This window comes from Lontra canadensis, unplaced genomic scaffold (genome assembly GCF_010015895.1).
Source record: "Lontra canadensis isolate GAN:19392208 unplaced genomic scaffold, GSC_riverotter_1.0 scaffold82, whole genome shotgun sequence".
Taxonomy (NCBI): Eukaryota; Metazoa; Chordata; class Mammalia; order Carnivora; family Mustelidae; genus Lontra; species Lontra canadensis.
The window spans coordinates 7,372,639-7,387,160 of record NW_022631076.1 but is presented as its reverse complement, the minus strand read 5'-3'; the positions used below and the strand labels follow the sequence as shown (position 1 = coordinate 7,387,160).

General features: G+C 38.7%; 1 protein-coding gene across 3 annotated transcripts in view; it reads left to right on the top strand.

Moving 5' to 3' along the window:
• Window positions 1–6,023, top strand: part of ME2 (malic enzyme 2) — a 56,044-nt gene extending 50,021 nt beyond the window's left edge. For 2 of the 3 annotated variants that reach the window (XM_032882485.1, XM_032882486.1), the window contains exon 16: window positions 5,126–6,023. In XM_032882485.1, coding sequence (XP_032738376.1) covers window positions 5,126–5,308 — 183 coding nt within the window. In that variant the 3' untranslated portion in view covers window positions 5,309–6,023. The remainder of the gene's footprint in view (window positions 1–5,125) is intronic. The other variant, XR_004385588.1, reaches the window with a different exon arrangement.
• Window positions 6,024–14,522: the final 8,499 nt, after the last annotated feature.

Genomic DNA, 14,522 nt, shown 5'->3' with positions numbered 1-14,522 from the left:
TGACGTGGGGCTCGATCCCAGGACCCTGGGACCACGACCTGAGCTGAAGGCAGAAGCTTTAACCCACTGAGCCACCCAGGTGCCCCTTAATGATGTTTTCTTAAGTAGCACAAGTTTATTAGAGAAAAGTTTGAAACATTTCAAGGGTGCAAAGAAGAAATTTTAAATCACACATTTTCTTACTACCAGAATATAACCCATGTTATATTTTTTTAAAGATTTATTTATTTGAGAGAGAAAGAGAGCAGGGGGAGGGAGAGAATCTCAGGCAGCCTCCCCTGCTGAGCAGGGAGCCTGACGTAGGGCTAGATCCCAGGACTCTGAGATCATGACCTGAGTGAAAGGCAGAGGCTTAACCCACTGAGCCACCCAGGTGCCCCTGGGGACACCCATGTACCTTTGAAATTATTGTGGTATGGGGGTACCTGGCTGGCTCAGTCAGAGAGTGCAATTTGATCTGGGAGTTATGAGTTGGGTGTAAAGATTACTCAAAAGTAAAATCTTACATAATAATTATTGTGGTGTATATAATGTATATTATTTGATACTATGTTCCCCATTACAATGGTTTTTCACTATTTTCTTATCTGTTCAAACTGTGCATTGTTTTGGATGAATTTTTCTATCAATTTTTTGAATTCAAAGAAAACCCTGCATCTATGAATGAAACTATCAGACTTATAAATTAAATTAGTGAAAATGAGTCTTTGGTACTGGCTCTTCTCTCCCTATCAGTACCTCTTCCCACTCAGCTGTCTGTTTTTTTTCTTCAGTCTTTCAATATAATTTTTTTGTTTTCTTCTTTAGACATGGTATGTTACTTATACTTATTTTCCTAGATTTTAAAATTTTTTGTTCTTTTTAATAAGTAAAGATTTTTCTTTCCATATCCTCACTTGTCATTTCTGGCATATAGGGAAGGTATTAATTTTTATGAATTTACTTGATAACTAGTTTGTTGAGCAATCTTAACTCTTTAAATTAACTCTTTTTGAATTTTGAGTTTTGAATCATTTGCAAGTAATTTTTTTCTTCATTTTTTTATGTATTACTTTTTTTCCCCCTTAAGGCCAGTTTTAAGCAACTTAGTAGATAAGGGCATCCTTGTATCTTAATACTAAATGTGATACTAGCTTTTGGCTGAAATAAATACTCTTTTATCTTTTTAAAGAATTAATCTTCATCCCTAGTTTATTAAGATTTTTTTAGTAAACATCAGGATTAGATGTAGAGTATATGAGTAATATTTTCGGCTGTATACTGATAATTGTAAAATTTTTACTCCTCTGACTATAAATGCTATTGTTGGATTATTTTAACACTCATAAACTAAATAAAGATTAGAAATTAGAGGGTGATGTGTTTAAGAAATAACAGCGGGGCACCTGGGTGGCTCAGTGGGTTAAAGCCTCTACCTTTGGCTCAGGTCATGGTCCCAGGGTCCTGGAATCGAGCCCCGCATCGGGCTCCCTCAGCGGGGAGCCTGCTTCCTCCTCTCTCTCTCTCTGCCTGCCTCTCTGCCTACTTGTAATCTGTCTGTCAAACAAATAAATAAAATTTAAAAAAATAATAAGAAGAAATAACAGCCAGAGGTGCCTACATGGCTCAGTCATTTGAGCATCCAAGACTCTTAATTTCAGCTCAGGTCATGAGATCAAGCCCCACATCAGACTCCACACTTGGTGGGGAGTCTGCTTGAGATCTCTCCCTCTGTCCCTCCCCCCACACATGCACGCTCTCACGTGCTCTCTCTCTCTCACTCACATAAATAATCTTTAAAAATATTCTTAAAAAAAAAAAAATAAATAACAGCCAATCCAGGGGCACCTGCCTGGCTCAGTCAATGGAGGATGTGACAACTCTTCTTGGAGTTAGGAGTTCGAGCCCCATGATGAGTGTAGAGATTACTTTAGTTTTAAGTTTTGGCTTCAAAGTTGTTTTTTGTTTTTTTTTTTTAAGATTTTGTTTATTTATTTGACAGAGAGAGAAACCGTAAGAGCAGAAACATGAGCAGGGGGAGGGGGAGAGGGAAAGCAGGCTTCCTGCCGAGCAGGGAGCCTGATGTGGAGCTCGATTCCAGGACACTGGGAGCCGAAGACAGGCACTTAATGACCGAGCCACCCAGGTGCCCCAAAGTTGGTTTTTCAATTATGGGCTATACTCTAAGCTATTAAACGTAAATGGATTCCTCCTTGTGCATGGTTGGTGGGAATATAAATTAGTGCAGCCATTATGGAAAGCTGTATGGCTGTCCCTCAAAACCCAAAAATTAGAACTACCACATAATCCAGTAATCCCATTTCTGTGTATATATCCAAAAGAAATTAAATCATAATCTTGAAGAGCACTCCCATATTCACTGCAGCATTATTCACAATAGCCAAGACACAGAAACAAATTAAGTGTCCGTCAACACTCAATGTGGCATGTATACACAAATACATGTACACACACACACATGGATATTATGCAGCCTTAAAAAAGAAGGAAATCCTGCCACTTGTACAAAGATGAACGTGGAAGACTAAATGAAATAAATCAGTCAGAGAAAGACAAATACTGTCTGATCTCACTTATAACTGGAATCTAAAAAAGAAACTCAAAAAAACAGAGTAGAATGGGGTTGCCAGGGGCTAGAGGAAAAGGGGAAATGCTGATCAAAGGGTGCAAACTTTCTATAAGTTGTTTAAGTTCTAGAAATCTCAATGTACAGCATGGTTTAATGAAATTTGCTGAAAGAGTAGATCTTTTTTTTTTTTTAAAGATTTTTTATTTATTTGACAGACAGATCACAAGTAGGCAGAGAGGCAGACACAGAGAGAGAGAGGAGGAGGAGGCAGGCTCCCTGCTGAGCAGAGAGCCCGATGTGAGGCTCGATCCCAGGACCCTGGGATCATGACCTGAGCCGAAGGCAGAGGCTTTAACCACTGAGCCACCCAGGCGCCCCTGAAAGAGTAGATCTTAAATATTCTTGCCATACACACAAGAAGTAAGTATGTGCAGTGATGAAGAGGCCAGTTGGCTTGGTTGGGGGAATTATCTCACAGTGCACACATACATCAGAACATCTCATTGTATTCCATAAATACAGGATTATTTGTCAATCCTATCTCAGTAAAGTTGAAAAAAATTAAAAATAAATAAAATAACATCTTAAAAAATAAATAACAGCCAGTCCACTTGAGCTGGAATCTAAAGTATAGGTAGGAAAATGGCACAAGAGAGGATTTGCAAGTTTTCTTGAGGTCGGCTTATCTGGATCCACAAATGCCAGGCTAAGGAGTCTCAATACCTTACTGTTGCAAAGCAGCCGAAGATTTTAGAGCCCAGAACTAGGATGAACAGCGCTCGGTTTTGGAATTTATAGAATGATACTATATTTGGGACATATTTTGGAACATATCAGTCAGTTAGATTCCCAGTGTGTCAAGCTGAAAGGTCATATGAAAGAGAGACCTGGGGGTGCCTGGGTAGCTCAGTGAGGTAAGCCTCTGCCTTCAGCTCAGGTCATGATCCCAGGGTCCTGGGATCGAGCCCCACATTGGGCTCTCTGCTCAGCAGGGAGCCTGCTTCCTCCTCTCTCTTTCTCTCTCTGCCTGCCTCTCAGCCTACTTGTGATCTCTGTCCAACAAATGAATAAATAAAAAAATTTAAAAAAAAAGAGAGAGAGAGAGACCTGTGCTTATGGGCTGGTACAGGAGCATAGCCCCAGGTTGATGCTTCTTCTCCCTTCCCCAGGGTAGAGAATTTGCTCCTTCATTGTCTTAAGACTTGCCTTTTTAAGAGCAGGGGATCAGGAGACTAGCAGTGCTTTGTTTCTGTCCCTCACCCCATCCCGCAACCAGTGAGCATCTCCGGATCTCTCTTGCTTTGCCTCAGCCTTTTCTGTGGGTACAAATATGTTTCTTATAATAGGCTAGAAAATAATTGAAATACATGTTCATCACAAAATACACTAAGGTTGAGCCCCTGGAACGGAGTGTTATTTTTAATAACCTTCATTTCTTTGTTAAATTTTTTTCTTAGCTGAAATAAATTTGAATAGTGGTCACCGTTTAAATGGGAATTGGAGTAGGAGGAGAAAGACAAAACTGAAAATTTTTAATCATGTGTTACAATATTTTTTAAGTTAAAATGAAACCATAACTTGAGAATTTACTATATAATAAGCATTGTGCTATCCTGTGAGGAAGCTTTTCCTATTACCTCATTTCACATCAAATCTCAGAGAGGGTTTATCCTCATCACCAGTCATGGTGTGTGGCTTGGTTACAAATATCAGAAATCCATTCAAACCAAATGAGGTGGGAAGAAATCTGGCTTCACTGTGTAGGGCCTGGGATCTATAGTCTGAATGCTTTAGGTTTGAGACACAGCTCTCACTTAACTACCTTGGGCAAGTTACTTACTTGTAAGTTGTTACTTATTATTATTACTTACTTTCTCCTCATACTTTAGTGTCCTCATATGTAAAATGAGGATAATACTATCAGTACTTAACCTTATAGGATTGTTGTGAGGATTAAATGAGCTATACATGTAAAGCACATGCAACATGCCTGGCACTCCATAATGGTGGTGGTGAGTTGCCATGTGTAGGCCCCAGCCCTCACTTTACTTGACCTTATAGTTCTAGTGTCCAACACCTGGTTTATAATAATCTCTGTGTCTCTTAATCTGAATTCTAGAGCACAGACACCTGGCTCACATTAGGTTAGGTTTTCGCCCCAGTCCAGTCAGCTGTGGATAGGACGTAGACTCTCTTACCTGCTATCTGAGAGTGGGGGAAGGACAGGGGCTAGGCGGGTCACCCAAGTAGGGCTGCCTGACTGACACAAAACAGAGCTTAAAATTGTTAGCTTGAAGTATTAAGGAAATGCCAATAATGGGAGGGGGTGTAACTTTAAAACACATCAAACTTACATTGAGATGGCAGATTATTTTTATTTCATCTTTCAAGTTCTTAATAGCTTCCAAATGTTTTGAAATGAGTCAAAGTAATGTTATTTTTTTTTTTAATTTTGAAAAAAGAAAAACATCATACTTTCATTTCACTGTGTTTTAATAGTACTTTTTCTCTCCGGTTCCTATCAGAGTCTACACAGCAATCTTATTTATTTTGCAGGTCACAGAATACCTGTACGCGAACAAAATGGCCTTCCGATACCCAGAACCTGAAGACAAGGCCAAATACATTAGAGAAAGAATCTGGCGAAGTGAATACGATTCCCTGCTCCCGGATGTCTATGACTGGCCAGAATCCCCACTAAGCCCTCCCTTGATAACGGAAGAGAAGCAGACCCACTGAAAAATACTTTCCATGCTTCAGGGAACCCCCCTTATTTTATTTTATTCCAGAGAAAAAGAGATAATCTCAAATTTATGGGTTTTTCCCTGTGTTTTATTCTCCCCCACTGCTTTGCTTGACTTTTTTTTTTTTTCCATGAATCTGTACTTCCTTAGAGGATCAACATGTTGGCTGCATTGTGAATGCCCACCAGCGCCCTGCAATCAAATAACCATGATGCTTTTCTTGTGATTCGTAGCTCATAGCACATCAAAGAGATGTCACAGATGTATTTGTAAATGTCTTCACTTGTGCTGTTGTTCATGCTTGCCAAAGTATTTGCTATTTACTATTACAGTAATGATCTTCTCTTCCCAGCTCTTTTAGGGGTACTAAGAAATTTACTTCTGTGGATACGAGTATAGAATTTTAAGAAGCCAAATTTAACCAGATTACAAGGACAAACTGTCAGTGTCTAAAAGTTCTTTTATTTCAGCCTTATTTTATCTTCATGCTCTGAAATTCCTTTCCAGCTGATAAATCTAGAGAAATGTGAAAAATCTACCCTGTTATTTATTTTCGGGACCTAAATTGAGGCCCAACTATAACATCAGGAGAGAGAAATGGGAAGTACCACTGTCTTTAGAGAGATAAACAAAATAGTCATTGTTTTCAACAGTGTATAAAAATCATAGTGTAACTTTTTTATTTAATAAAGGTATTATCTTAAATTTAATTGCTTCAATTAATGTGATTTTATTGCCCAACTAGAAATTTAGGTTTGCTTATTATGAAAAACACCTATTTTCATTTTACTTATTTCTAGGTGATTTAAAGGAGGGGATATAATACATAAATTATAACTGACATCACGTGACTTTTAACCAATGAGTCCTGTTGCACATTTGAATGAAGCATATTTAACTGGAGATGCTATACCCCTTATTCCAATAGTAGTGCTCTTTATTGTTTGGTTAATTTTGGAATGTCTTTATTCCTTTGAATACCATTAGTGACAACTCTTCCCACTGAAGATGGATTAATTTTTTGAAACCACCAAAATTAATTTAGAACTAAGGGGGATGAATGAGGTAGGTGTACAGACCAGGAAATGCCATTTTTAATACCAGCAAAATGGGTAACAATTGACGAGTAAGACCAGTTTTCTTATGTGGCTTGTGGATTGGAAGGTTCTAAAGGAAAACGCAAAAGCCTTTGGAGAGTTAGTAGTACTACTTTTTATGTGCCTAACATAATTGTTTTGAAGGAACAAAAACTTATTTTAAGTGATCCTTCTAGAAGATCAACTACAAAAAGTTATTCTTAGCTACATGTAAGGGTGTACATTATTTGGTATTTCTCTCCACAGTCCTTGATATGTTAGATGTGATATTCTATAGGGGGAAAAGGGCATCATTTGTATGTTCATTTGTCCTATGTATAGGTAGAGATTGATTCATACTAATTTTGGATATAATTTAACATTTTAAGAATGCTTGAAATGGCACTGCCATTTGGAGTATTTTAAAATGCAGTTGATTAATCCATTTAACAGATGAGTAAAGTCAGAAGTCTGTTGTATAAACCTGTTGTATAATATAAGCAATTGGGTCACTATTTCTTTTAATTAAAAGTGAAAGTTTTATGTTTTTCATGTTACCTTTGTCAAAACAAAAATTGCCCCCAAAAATACTCTCTTGATTTTAGTTTAACATTACAAGTATAATAATTACAAATCCTGTTTTTTGCTTAGTGCTTACTGAAGGCAGGATCACATGCTGAATTAATGTAATTTTACTAAGATGTTTGCTTAGTAAATATGCCTAGTACAGTCTTCATGGAAATTCTATTTTAAAGAAAGAAACAAAGCCAACTGGCATATAGCCTGCTTATTTATATAACCCGTAATGTACTGGTTGGTAAATAACACATGAGAATAGGTGGTTTTAATGAGCACATATTTATCTGGAGAAATAAGATACATTTACACATACTATATGAGATATATAATAAATGTATTAGAATATATATATAATGTGTATTTATTAAAATCCACCTGCTCTCATGTGCTATTTACCAACCAGTATTTCACCAAACCAGAAACGACTGTTGGATGTAAATTGAAAAAAAAAAAAACAAATTAGGAATACAGGCAGGAGCTACCAGCATGGTGGGAAGAGGTTGGTGGCATGACGGTATCAGATTGGAAAAGAAACATTCAGATCCTCTATGGAAATCTTACCGAGCAAGAAGGTAATTATTTTTAAAGACAGGAACGGAGAGTCATTTTCATTCTTTTGAATAGGGAAGAAAATCTGTAGGTTTAGGCTTAGTAGGGAGAAGTGAGAACACATGTTCTAAACTGGCACCAGCACCCATGGTGTGAAAGAAACTGGGTGAATTGTGGGATAAGGTTTATTGACTTTAACATGGCAAACATGTTAAAGATTTTGGTTAAAATCTTTTTAAAGGATGGTTTCTTAACCAAGAAGTTGCTTCAGAATCCCCCTGAAGTTTCTTTAACCTGCATATGCCTCTGTCTCCTCCTTCCAGGCCCCCTGAACCACCAGGGGCAGAGCGCTGGAGCTGAATTTTCAGCAGGTTCCCAGGGGATTCTGACGCACACTTCCCCTGCCTCTCACTGGCTGCCCTAAAGTGGATATCCGAATCACCTGGAGAGCTGACTACTCCTCTGGAGGGCAGTGGGTCTGGGGTAGGGCCCGAGAGTCTGTATTTCTTACCCGCTCCTGGGTGATGCGCAGGTAGCTTGCACAGAGAAGGCATCAAGGACTGAACGTGGTGTGCAGTTTGTTTAGTGCTCATACAGTATGTACTTTAATATGAAAAAGATAACTGAAAGTATCTTCTTCCATGGAATTGGTTTCATCTGTCTTTGTTATGTCTGGTTTTTATGGGATGTTCATAGACACAAAAATACAGAGCTTTTAAACAGATTTCTCTGAAAATATGTAACTAGAATACTGTTCAATTCTCAAGTATTGTTTTTAAATTCACATATTAGTAAAACCTAGCAACCAGTTTTCATTTTTGAAAAGGTTAGCTATCAAATGGATACTTGTTCTTCTCTATTGGTTGTCTTTTAATATGACTTACCCTATCTTTTCTCTTTTCTTTCTCTAAAATTACCAGCTCCTGGAGAAAGAAGACTCTGCATTCTCCTTTGCAAAGGAGTTGCTAATGAATTAAGATGAAAGCATAATTATTAAGGGGTGTGGAGCATTATTTACTGCTTGCTCTCAGATAACTGAAAGCCCATGGGGTGAGGGGAGTGGGAAAGCTTTGCCTTCATCAGATGTTCTGTAGCTTTTTTCCCCAAGCCCATGCAGTGTCCTTCAAAGAGAAATTTATATTCTTGAACAGTTCCAGGGTTCTATTGGATTCACCAAAATGGAATCAGCTCTGCTGAGCCTAAATAACACTTGAGAACATTAGTGTAAATATCAAAGCTCTCTACTGGGATTTCCTTTACAGGAACTACCGTAAAAAATGAAATAGCACCAATGTCATATGTCCACTCAAAATAAGACCACACATGTTCAGGTGAGGCATATTGCTGACTTTATAGAAAACAGAGATTCATTATCTATTTTGGTTCTCAACTGATGTGTGATTTGCACTTTAATGTGCATCTAAATGTTAAAATGAAATAAATTCTCTACAGCCAAGCTGAATGAAATAACATTTAATATTTAAAATATTCAAGATAATTTAACTACAGACAACTCCCCCCCCAATCTGAAATGAGGATGTTTTAATATTAGCAGAGAAAAAGCTCAATGTTTTGCTTCAAATTTGAATAAATTCAACAGGGCCTATTTAGGACAAGACACTTACTTATTGCATAATTATTGCCAGGAACTTCTCTGGTAAACTGGTAATTAGATTTTAAAATAATAATTTCCCCCCTTTCTTGGAAAAGTAAAATTGTGTCTCTCAAAGAGAAAAGTAACATATGCTATAATATGGAAATATGTTCATAGTTTAGTTGTGTACAATATACAAATTAAGTCAGATGACTTTGGATGGTTTGTATATGTAACTGGTTTTTACTAATAAACACTTTTTCATCTGACTGTTTAATCTTGTTTTGTTTTTTTCCCCCAAATAAAAGCTTATTTGCCACTTCTGTGGGAAGTCATCCTTACTTCAGAACACTTTTTAAAGTTTTATGACTAGGGAAAATTTGTGGATATCTATTCCCCAGTTTTCAGTATGTCCTTTTATGTCCTAGAAAAATTATTTTCTCTCTCCTAATTTTAAGTGTATATTCTAGTAAATGGATTCCGGGAGAGTCACTGAATGGTCACTAATATACTAGGTATGTACAGTTAGCAAATGATGCTGAAGTAAACTTTATAGACAAGCATCAGGCCTTGTTCTAAGCACCTCTTATGCATCAGCATAATTAATTCTCAGATCCCCTCCTGTCACTACACCTGTTTTACAGAGAAGACCACAGGCACAGGGAGGTTAAGTGCCTTGCCCAAGATCTTAGCTGGTGAGAAGCAAAGCCAGTGTTCTTAACCTTAGCCCCTCTCAAAGAAGAAGGGCCGCGGTGACAGGTGATTTTACTTGGATCTTAAATAAAGAATTGTTATTTCAGATGAAAAGTCTTCAACTATTCTTACAAGATAAGGCTTGTGTCCTTTTTAATGTGTTTTAGCAGGTTTGTAATTCAAATAGAATATAAATGTATTTTATTCATTAGTCTTCAGCATTTTAAGTACTGGAGGTAAACATAAAAGACTTGGTTTTGCATTTGGTAAATTACACCAAAGATTCTTAATAGCCAGCTGCCTAACATCTTTAGATTTGGTAATCTTTCCAGAACTACCAACTGCTATCACTTCTATCCAAACCAGTTTCAATAATGCTTGTATACTTTGTGACTCTGCCAATGTCAATGTGAATTGTAAGCTGTATTTCCCTATCTTGATACAATGATATTCTGATACAATGATAGCTTTTTTATTGTATGCATACATATAACTTCTTGCATTAAAAAGTAGAAGAGCTGGGGTGCCTGGCTGGCTTGCTGGTAAAGCATGCAATTCTTGATCTCAAAATTGTGAGTTCAAGTCCCAAGTTGGGTCTGGAGCTTATTAAAAAAAAAAAAAGATGAGAACAGTTAAAAAGAAATACAAGATGTATATGTGGAATAAGGAATTTCTGAGACCTATTTTAGCTAACTATTTGACAAACATTTTTGCTTAATGTTTTATTATACTTTGTCTAATCACCTTTAAAAAAAAAAAAGATTTTATTTGACAGCGAGCACAAGCAGGGGGAACATCAGGAAGAGGGAGAGGGGGAAGCAGGCTCCCCACTGAGCAGGAAGCCTGATGCAGTGCACAATCCCAGGACCCTGAGATCATGACCTGAGTCAAAGGCAGACACTTAACCAACTGAGCCACCCAGGCACTCCTGCCTAATGACCTTTAAAATTAACTGAAATTAAAACCATATTTTTGCAATGAATATTGTGTTCCTTTTGATAATATCCCAGCAATAATTATTAACTTCGAGGAAACCACACATTGCAAAATCACTGCTTAGCCTTTCTCACCTGTGCATTTAAGATTAAAGGATGGAATAAACAGACTTGTGATAATTGCTTATGGGAATGCCAGTATAAGGGGAAGTGCCTTGCGTAGAGTGTATTATACTAGATCAACTTACCATAGATAGTTCCAAGAATCCGTCTAAATGCTCCATAATGATGTGAATTGTTTTTTCTCTTGTGATATATAAATTGTAATGAGATGTGTATATTTTCTTAGTAAAATTCCCCATGCATATAAAAATGTGTTATGACCTTGGTTTTAGAGGCTGCTGTATAAAGGGCACTTTTAAAATTCAGTATTATCTCAATCCTTAAAACAGCCCGGCCCCCAGCCCCCACCCAGAGCACCTGCTCCCTTGGAAGTGCTCTGTGGTTAGACTGAGAAACACCATGGAGCACTACTCGTGCTCCCCATCTTTTCCTTTCCTTTTGTTCACCTTCCTACTTTATTTCTCTTCTCATTTAGTTTAATCCTAGCAGTAAAGGAACTATTCCTCACCTCTTCTCACCACATACACATTCCACCCGAATGCTAGAACACTAAGTCAGGAAAGACTGTATGTTGAGTTTGTGGTAAAGGGACAAATTGGTACAACAGCTAATACCTACTGAGTGCTTGCTTCAAGCCAGGCTCTGTTCTAAGGCCCTGAGATTTATTTGCTCATTTCTCATTTCACCTTCACAACGACTTTCTAAGGTGTACGTGCTAACATTTCCCCCGTTTTGCAGACTGTGAGGTGCAGAGCCCTTAAAGTCATGAAACTACCCAAACCAGCAAAGCGACAATTCAGACCTCTTGCCTCTGATGCTGTTTAAACTACCCTCTCCCTACAGTGAGTGCAGCCTGTGCAGCAGAGCGTGGCTGTAGCCCATCTCACTCGTCATAATCACTAACTTCCAGGAAACCTGTAAATCTGCCGGCATTGCGGGCCCCCAGGACTCTGACGCCTTCCCTGCATCAGACCTCGGACATCCTCCTGCGTCCCCACTTCGGGCAGACAGTCCTGCTTCCTGTTTCATAGGAAAATAGAACAGTCAGAAGAGGATGTCTTCAAGCTCCCCTCTCCCCATCCCCCCAAGTTCCGTGAGAAAGTGGGAAAGTGAGAGGCAGCGACTAGAGCAGCTGGCCTGACACCATCGGCCAGCCTCACTGGGGCTAGGAACTCACCGCTCGGCCTTGGTGTTCTCCTGTGGAATGGAAAGCATCTTGCAGAACACCAGCATCTGCCAGGGCCATTCTGAACGTCAGCGCTTCCTCCCCAAGCCTTCTCTTTTAGGATCCCAGGGTACATAAATATCTCCAGTCAAAAGCCATGGAGTTATCCTTGACTCCATCTCCTTCTCTCACACCCCACATCAAATCCATCCGCAATTCTTGTGGGCTCTACCTTCAAGTATATTGAGAACGTGACCATTTCTAACGTCTCCCCCGCTGACTCCCTAGACCTAGCCACGATCATGGTCACCTGGTCTCCGCCCCCCACTTCCCGGCCACCTACAGGCTATTTTCAGCAGAGGAGCCAGAGCCATCCTTTTCAATCTAAAACAGAGCAAGTCACTCTGTTCAAAACCCTAACTAGTTGAGCCAATGTCCTTAGAGGGCCACAAAAGCCCTGACATGCTCCCCCACCACTGCTACCACTCACTTCTCTACCTCCATTCTGCTGCTGTCCCTGCTCTCTTGCTCTATTTCAGCCCTACTTGTCCTGAGCACACCAGGCAAACTCCAGACAGGACTTGGCATTTGCGGTACCCTCTGCAGGGACATTCCCAGTATCTTTGCTGCTTGCTTCTTCACCTTTTTAGGTCTCGGCACAGATGTCACTTCTCAGCGAGGTTTTCTCTAACTCACCCTTTTCAAGTCTGCAACCCAGAGTCCCCAGCATTCTCTCTCTCCTCCCTATTTTTCTCCATTGAACTTATCACCTCCCCTCTATGTAGAGCGTTGCAGGGGATAGAATGTTCTCCTTTCCTTTGTGGAAGCCAAAGCTAGTGAGGGGAAAGCTCCTATCTCCCTACTTCGTGGCTGCCCAAAACAGTGGCAAGTATCAAGTGGTAGTTTGAAAAAGGTGGTGCCCTAAGAAGATACAGAGGCAAGACCTTGGCTCTGCTACCTCCATTGTTCATGTTTTCTGTCAGTTCTGTGGGCTCTCTAATCTCCTTTCAATCTGCAACTTAAATTAGCCAAAATTGATTTCTATGCTTATAACCAAGAATTCTGATTGATATTGAATTAAGATGTTACTTATAAGTATGTAAATATTAGCCTGTCCAACAATACTTTGAGCAAATCAAGGACTGGGTCATGTTTTTTGTTTATTTTGTATAGCTTCAAAATCTCTTCCTCACCCCGTTCAGTGCTCTTTCTCTATATAGGTTTAAGCAGTGATTGATTCCAAATAATCGAATGATTAACAAAAAAGTTTCTGAGTATAATTTGAATGAGAAAAATAAAGTCATGGAATCTGCCCTGTTATTGCTTTTTTGGGTCTGAAATTTACCCACTGCTTTTGCTAATTTGTGATTAGAGCCATTATCCTTCTCTCTTAATTCCAGGTTGGTTACTATTGTAGATGTAATGATAGGTTGGTTCATTTACTGATTTGAGAAGACCACCAGTGTATTATATCTAGGTCACATCTAAAATGAGAATGAGAGAGAAAAGAGAGGCCAGCTTTCTCATACTTGTATAAATTATATTATTAGATGTGCTAGGTATCACTCTGGAATGACTCATATTTGAATAACACTTTACAAACCATTTTCAACAAACACTATTTAGTCTTTATGACAAAAGTTTGAGGCAAGAAGAACAATTATTATCCTCATTTCACCAAGGGAAAAACAGGGGCTCAGGAAAGTTAAATAACCTGGCCAAGGTCACCCAAATACAAAGGAGCAAAATCAAGACTCAAACAGTCTTTTGGCTCAAAAGTTTATGCTGTTAAGCAATGTAAAAAGACAAATGACAAATCTGGAAAATATTTGCACCTTCCATCATAGTTAAAGAGTTATTGTCCCTAATATATATAAAGCAGCTAAGAATTCATAAGAAGAAGACCACCATTACAATGAAAAATTGGGCAAAAATTGTGCACAAAATGTATACAGAAAAAAAAAGTCAAATGATCCTTAAACTTATGAACAGATACTCAACATAGTTCAGTTATGAAAGATAAATGCATGTTTGAACTCCACTAAGATGGTAGATTGGCAAAAAAAAAAAAAAAAAGAAAAAAGAAAAAGACAAAGAAAAAGAAAAAGAAATCCCAAAGTTTGACAATATTAGTGGTAGTGAGGCTCTGAAGAAAAAGGTCCTCCGGTAAGTTGCTAATAAAAGACAGAATGAGGGCCACCTGGGTGGCTCAGACAGTTAAGCGTCTGCCTTTGGCTCAGGTCATGATCCCAGAATCCTGGGATCAAGCCCTGGGTCGGGCTCCCTCGTGAGCTGGGAGCCTGCTTTTCCCTCTCCCTTTGCCTGCTGCTCCCCCTGCTTGTGCTCTCACTCTCTCTGTGTCAAATAAATAAAATCTTAAAAAAAAAAAAAAAAAGAAAAGAAAGAAAGAAAGGCAAAGTAACATAACCCCCAGAACAGTACTTTTAGCATTATCCAGCAAAATTATGTATGTATTTATCAGTTGAGTCATCAAT